We start from the raw sequence: 7,750 nt of genomic DNA, 5'->3' as shown, positions 1-7,750 counted from the left end.
GAGGGACCTTTTCAATTAAGTCCCTGAGGAAGTCCTCACGGGTGAAACGCGTGGGGATGATAATATCATGTTATCTTCTACCTTGAAAATATCACCTATGATGTGATTAAATGTTTATCTGCCAATTATTTATATTGCACAATTTTTAATGATGTTAAAATAAAATGTGTTAAATAAAAAAATATTTTCTGGTACTATTTGTTGAAGGCACCGCCAAAAATCCCATTAACAAACCTCTTTCTGTATATGTATATAGCCTTGTTCCTGTTTGCCTCCAGTGACCCCCCCCCCCCCCCCCCCAAACTGCTTTAATCCACACAAAGCACAATGTTTTTTTTCTTTGTCTCCTTTTTATTAGGTAGCACAGCATTACATACAATTCTTTTATTATGATAACAATTTTCCTTTATATTGTTGTACAGTAAAGTTGGTGTCACGGTGTCCACAGCCAGAGGTGCAGAATCCAAGTGACAGTTGGTCTTTTCCAGAGCTCTTGATGGTGGAGATGGCCCAGGAATCCCGAGTGCTCCCAGTTTTCTTCTCTGCTAGCTGTCACCAGGTTGCAACCCTTTGGATCGACCCACCATGGAGGTAGCTGGAAGGGCAGGGCTATGTTTTGGAGACTACATGAAATGCTAGGAAGAGGAGTAGTCAGGTCCATGCAGAGGTTATGGGCACGTGGCAGGCAAGAGAATAGTCAGGACAATCCAGATCAGCAACAAGTAAAACAAACAATCAGTAAGTATATTAGGCTCTTGTTCACAAAAGGAGAGCTGGCGATAGAAGAACTGGGGCTTAAATAACCTTCTGGTTGGAGGACAGGCCCATAGTTGTTTCAGGAAATCCTTTACTTCTTGGTTCTGCGAGTGGCAGTGGAGGTCCTGGCAGGGCCTTTGTGAGCCCCACTGGAAGTCTTAGCATGGATTTTGAAAGAAGGTGTTCCGGAGGTCTTGGTAGAGGTTTTTACAGAAGGTGTTCCGGAGGTCTTGGGAGAGGTTTTTATAGAAGGTGTTCCGGAGGTCTTGGGAGAGGTTTTTACAGAAGGTGTTCCGGAGGTCTTGGGAGAGGTTTTTATAGAAGGTGTTCCGGAGGTCTTGGGAGAGACTTTGAAAGAAGGAGGTCTGGAGATCCTGGAAGGGGTTCTACGAGCACCATAACAAATGGTTTTAATCAGCGGATATTCTGGGGACCTTCTAAATAACATCAGGTTGGCAGAATTCTTTGTAAAAACAGGTCTCTGCACTGGAGGGAAACAGTCTACTCCTTCACAGCTGCTTTTCAAACTTGGGTCCACTGAGCCAGAGTAATCCCCCCGCCTGTCATATGACAAGGATATGTTTGGGTGAACCCCACCTGCCTGTCACAGGACAATGACAAATTGGGGTGACCCTCCCCGCCTGTCACATGATAGTGATACACTGGGGTATTCCCCCGCGTGTCACATGACAATGGTAAAAAAGGGTAACCCCCCCGCCTGTTACATGACAATGATACATGGGGGTAAATCCCCCGGCCTATCACATGACAATGACATAACAGGGTAATCCCCGCATGTCACATGACAATAGTAAAAAAGGGTAACCCCCCTGCCTGTCACATAATGACATAACAAGGTATCCCCCTGCCTGTCACATGACAATGATACATTGGGCTAATCCCCCCCACCTGTCACATGACAATGACATAACAGGGTGACCCCCCTGCCTGTTAAATGACAAAGACATAACAGGGTAACTTCCCCCCCACCTGTCACATGACAATAATACATTGGGGTGATCCCCCACCTGTCATTTGACAATGACATAACAGGGTAACCCCCCCCTGCTTGTCACATGACAAAGACATAACAGGGTGACCCCCCTACCTGTCACATGACAATTATATATTGGGGTGATCCCCCTGCCTGTCACATGACAATGACATAACAGGGTAATCCCCCAAGTGTCACGTGACAATGGTAAAAAAGGGTAACCTCCCCTGCCTGTCACATGACAATGATATAAACGTGGTAATCCCCCCTGCCTGTCACATGATAATGACATAACAAGGTATCCCCCTGCCTGTCACATGACAATGATACATTGGGGTAATCCCCCACCTGTCATATGACAATGGTATAACAGGGTAACCCCCCTGCTTGTCACATGACAAAGACATAACAGGGTGACCCCCTGCCTGTCACATGACAATTATATATTGGGTTAGCCCCCCGCCTGTCACATGACAAAGACATAACAGGGTAACTTCCCCCCCTGTCTGTCACATGACAATGACACATTGGGGTGATCCCCCCCGCCTGTCACATGACAATGATACATTGAGGTAACCCCCCACCTGTCACATGACAATGGCATAACAGGGTAACCCCCCTGCCTGTCACATGACAATGATAAATTGGGGTGATCCCCCGCCTGTCACATGACAATGATAAATTGGGGTGATCCCCCCTGCCTGTCACATGACAATGATAAATTAGGGCGATTCCCCCTGCCTGTCACATGACAATGACATAACAGGGTGACCCCCCCTGCCTGTCAGATGACAATGATACATTGGGGTGATCCCCCCCGCCTGTCACATGACAATGGTAAAACAGGGTAACATCCCCCCACCTGTCACATGACAATGACATAATGGGGTAATTCCCCTGTCACATGATAATGACATAACAGTGTAACTTCCCCCCGCCTGTCACATGACAATGACATAATGGGGTGATCCCCTGCCTGTCACATGACAATGACATAATGGGGTGATCCCCCTGCCTGTCACATGACAATGACATAATGGGGTGATCCCCTGCCTGTCACATGACAATGACATAATGGGGTGATCCCCCTGCCTGTCACATGACAATGACATAATGGGGTAATTCCCCTGACTGTCACATGATAATGACATAACAGTGTAACTTCCCCCTGCCTGTCACATGACAATGACATAATGGGGTGATCCCCCTGCCTGTCACATGACAATGACATAATGGGGTGATCCTCCCCACCTGTCACATGACAATGACATAATGGGGTGATCCCTCCGCCTGTCACATGACAATGACATAATGGGGTGATCCCCCCGCCTGTCACATGACAATGGTATAGATGATGTGGTCTGCACTGATGACTTCTAATACAGTCATAGTCTGTCAGACACTATTCACTGGAATCCAATGAGTAGTAGGGAGCACCGACCCCGACTACTCCGTACACCTAAAAATAAAAGCTTTTCTGTCATCTAGCTGATATTTAACACCATGTATTGTCCAACCTTGTCATCAACTGACAGGATGGCCAGAGGAGATCGAGAACTGCATTACAGAGGAGATCGAGAACTGCATTACAGAGGAGATCGAGAACTGCATTACAGAGGAGATCGAGAACTGCCTTACAGAGGAGATCGAGAACTGCATTACAGAGGAGATCGAGAACTGCATTACAGAGGAGATCGAGAACTGCATTACAGAGGAGATCGAGAACTGCCTTACAGAGGAGATCGAGAACTGCCTTACAGAGGAGATCGAGAACTGCCTTACAGAGGAGATCGAGAACTGCATTACAGAGATAGAGATCTGCATTAGAGGAGATGGAGATCTGCATTACAGAGGAGATCGAGAACTGCATTACAGAGATAGAGATCTGCATTACAGAGGAGAAAGAGATCTGCATTACAGAGGAGATAGAGATCTGAATTACAGAGGAGATAGAGATCTGCATTACAAAGGAGATAGAGATCTGCATTACAGAGGAGATAGAGAACTGCATTACAGAGGAGATAGAGATCTGCATTACAGAGGAGATCGAGATCTGCATTACAGAGGAGATAGAGATCTGCATTACAGAGGAGAGAGAGATCTGCATTACAGAGGAGATAGAGATCTGCATTACAGAGGAGATAGAGATCTGCATTACAGAGGAGATAGAGAACTGAATTACAGAGGAGATAGAGAACTGCATTACAGAGGAGATAGAGATCTGCATTTTCCTGTCTGAATTCTCTTCTGAACTCACTCCAGTGTTTCCCAAAAATTCACCGCAACCGCAGGTCAGGGAAGTGCATTGTGGGAATGTCTGCAGATATTCCATGTATAACGATAATTAATCACAATTAATATTCTACAACTACACCCTATACACCATACAACCCCTTCTATAGGGGGCAGAAGGCCCTGTTCACATCTGCACATTTTAGGTGTGTTAGAAAAAGTCATCTTGCCATGTCTTTGATTTGGTTTCCATAAAAATGCTCATTATATAGAGATCACTAGTAACACATGTAAAACACGCCTAAAACATGCAACATGCATAGCAGGCACCGCAATGTGCAGACATGAGGAGCCCTCTGTATGAATGATACCAACTATAGAACGAAAACCACAAAGGAATCTATAAAAATATGCAAGCAGAATTACAGCGTATGTAAAGATAAAACCTTCCATGGATGGAGTATGGAAGGGTTTGGTCCTCTGTCATGTTTTTATTGCTGTCTTGTGTGAGATTCACCCTTTCCTGTGAGATTCACCTCCTCTATCTGTCCTGGTGGCCATTGTTACAGAGACACAAAGTCATGGGAAATCCAACTGTTTTGTGTTGTCACCAGAAGAGGAAAAGAGGGAAGATCCTCCAATGGGACAACTGTCTATGAAGATATATCCTCTCACACCAAAGAGCCCTCCCCTTACTTCCTGCTGTGCATCTGGGACAGGAAGTAGATGGAAATCTCCCTCCTAGGACAGAGAATAAGAAAAAAAAATGAATGGGCTCCTAACCCAGATAGTCATGGGAAATCCAACTGTTTTGCGTTGTCACAGGAAGAGGAACAGAGGAAAGATCCTCCAATGGGACTTCCAGTGACAACTGTCTATGAGGTGGACATCCTCTACCTTCAAAGAGACCTCCCCTTACTTCCTGCTGTGTATCTGGGACAGGAAGTAGATGGAAATCTCTCTCACAGACAGAGAAAGGAAAAAAAAAAAAGACAGAGTCCCAACCCTTCCGTACCAAAACTATAAAACAATGGCTTTGGCTTACTTTACACATTAAATCTGCCTGATTTTAGGATTTCTCTATCCCCGGTAAGAGATAGACTAACAATCTGATCACATGAATTATACACCTACAATGATTACCATCCCATAATCCCATAATATTACCACCCTGCGAATGATTCCCAGCTCCCGCTAACAGCTACAGGTGGTAGGACTGGCACAGAGATAGGACGGTTTTACTGGAGAACATCCAGAAGGCGGGGAAGACGAGTTGGGTAAAGCGGGCATTAAATTTGTAAATCTGGCTAAATTTTTTGCCGATACAGTAGAAGGCCACATAGCCGTCGTCAATGTTCAGCAGCACCCCGTATTTGTTGGTGTTGGGGGTGGTGAGGTCGGTCTGCTTGTCATCGTGCCATGCCTGTAGCTTGCCATTGCACCACTCGATGCACCAGGACACTTTGTTGCGCCCGAGGCGGCTCTCTGTTCCGATGCGCGCGATGCTCTGGTAGGCCACGCCGAAGCCGCTGAAGTTCCCCACTTCCTTCTCCACCTCCCAGTAGTGAATGCCGCTAGAGAAACCATGGCGCCCCAGCACCTGGGAGCAGCTGACAAACCTTAAGGGGTCGTCCGGGTAGTTTAGGGGGACGTCGCTGACCATCATCTTGGTAAAATTGTCCTGCATGGCGATCTTCTTGTGCGCGGTGCGAGCATCGACAAACAAGACCTCGGCATCTGAGGAGGAAACAGACCAAGTGATAGATGAGGGGAGATCTGACCACACAAGGGGTGTCAGCGTGGAACTTACATTTCAGGAGTTGATCTCTGGAGTCCAGCACGGCAGCGGCAGCGGGGCGTGGAGCTCTTTGTGGCTTGGCTGAAACATAAAGGGGGTCTCATTAGGATCTTCATTATGTGTAACTGCTATAAAATAACAGAAGCTTTGGTGGCAGCAATAGTCACATGTCTCATACCCTCAAAACCAGGACCCCCCTGTTCTTGACCTGCTGGACCCTACAAGAGGTTCCACCATGAAATGACTGCCTTCTACAAACCTTCCTGCAAACACCGATCAACAAGTCACAACTTCTAAGCTGCATACTGAAGTCATTCAGAAAATCTCTGAGGAACGTTTCCAACACCTTGTTCTATCTATGCCACCAAGAATGACGGCCAAAGGGGGTCCAACCCGGGGTTAGCAAGGGGGACCTAGTAAAAGGGGTCCAACCCACTACTAGCAAGGGGGACCTAATAAAGGGGATCCAACCTGCTACTAGCAAGGGGGACCTAATAAAGGGGATCCAACCTGCTACTAGCAAGGGAGACCTAATAAAGGGGATCCAACCCACCACTAGCAAGGGAGACCTAATAAAGGGGATCCAACCCGCTACTAGCAAGGGGGACCTAATAAAGAGGATCCAACCTGCTACTAGCAAGGGGGACCTAATAAAGAGGATCCAACCCGCTACTAGCAAGGGGGACCTAATAAAGGGGATCCAACCTGCTACTAGCAAGGGGGACCTAATAAAGGGGGTCCAACCTGCTACTAGCAAGGGGGACCTAATAAAGAGAGTCCAACCCGCTACTAGCAAGGGGGACCTAATAAAGGGGATCCAACCCGCTACTAGCAAGGGGGACCTAATAAAGGGGGTCCAACCCGCTACTAGCAAGGGGGACCTAATAAAGGGGGTCCAACCCGCTACTAGCAAGGGGGACCTAATAAAGGGGGTCCAACCCGCTACTAGCAAGGGGGACCTAATAAAGGGGGTCCAACCCGCTACTAGCAAGGGGGACCTAATAAAGTGGCCAGTGACCTAATATTTTTAGCAGAGGCCCTAGAGAATAAATTGGTGGGTGTTTTTTTATGTCACATGGCATTTGGGCAGTATTTTTCCAAATGCAAATTGTTTGGAAAAATAGGATTTTTATAACAGCATACCTGTAAAATCCTTTTCTTGGAGTACATCACGGGACACAAGGCACCATTGTGATAACTATATGGGTTATACGCCACCTATAGGTGAATGGACACCGGTACACTCAAAAAACAGGAAGTGTCCCTCCCTATACAACCCCTCCCACACAGGGAGTACCTCAGTTTTTGTAGCAAATATATACACATATCCCAATAAGAGGGGAGGGACCTCTGTGTCCCGTGATGTACTCCAAGAAAAGGATTTTACAGGTAAGGTGTTATAAAAATCCTATTTTCTTTATTGTACATCACGGGACACAGAGCACCATAGTAATCACTAAGTGGGACGTCCCAAAGCAATGCCCTCTGAGGGGAGGGAGACACAAAGCAAAAACAGCTGCCGCCAGGCATGAGGACCTATACTGCTGCCCGCAGCACACTGCGCCAGAAGGCAGAGTCCTCCTGCCATCTTACATCCATTTGATAGAATCTCATGAATGTATGTACTTACGACCAAGTATCGGCCTTTCAAATCTGAGCCACAGAGGCTTGGTGATGCACTGCCCATGAAGCACGGACTGCCTGGGTAGAGTGCACTTTAATCTTAAAGGGAGGAACCTTTTTCAGACCATAAGCCTGACTAATCACCTGACGAATCAACGTCGCAATAGTAGATTTCAGGGCTGCCTGGCCCTTTCTAGGGCCTTCTGGCAACACAAACATCAGTTTTCCGTATCTGAGCAGTCGCTTTCAGATAGGCCTTAAAGCGGAGGCCCACCCTAAAGTGGACCTTCCGCTCATTGGAATCCTCCCCCCCTCCGGCGCCACAATTGGCACCTTTCAGGGGGGAG

At 47.0% G+C, this 7,750-nt stretch overlaps 1 protein-coding gene across 10 annotated transcripts in view; it reads right to left on the bottom strand.

The window, feature by feature from the left end:
* Positions 1 to 330: 330 nt before the first annotated feature.
* The window catches only part of TRIM25 (tripartite motif containing 25), a 42,845-nt gene continuing 35,425 nt past the window's right edge, over positions 331 to 7,750 (bottom strand). For 2 of the 10 annotated variants that reach the window (XM_077460678.1, XM_077460676.1), the window contains 2 exons: positions 5,793 to 5,861; positions 1,007 to 5,719 (listed from right to left, as the gene is read on the bottom strand). In XM_077460678.1, the coding sequence (XP_077316804.1) occupies positions 5,184 to 5,719; positions 5,793 to 5,861 (605 nt within the window). In that variant the 3' untranslated portion in view covers positions 1,007 to 5,183. Of the gene's footprint in view, positions 5,720 to 5,792; positions 5,862 to 7,750 lie in introns of all 10 variants that reach the window. The other 8 variants (XM_077460681.1, XM_077460679.1, XM_077460677.1 and 5 more) reach the window with 8 other exon arrangements.

The sequence above is a fragment of the Lithobates pipiens genome, unplaced genomic scaffold (genome assembly GCF_037356315.1).
Source record: "Lithobates pipiens isolate NorthernLeopardFrog02 unplaced genomic scaffold, aLitPip1_a1.2 Scaffold_28, whole genome shotgun sequence".
NCBI lineage: Eukaryota > Metazoa > Chordata > Amphibia > Anura > Ranidae > Lithobates > Lithobates pipiens.
This window is presented reverse-complemented; position numbering and strand designations above follow the sequence as displayed.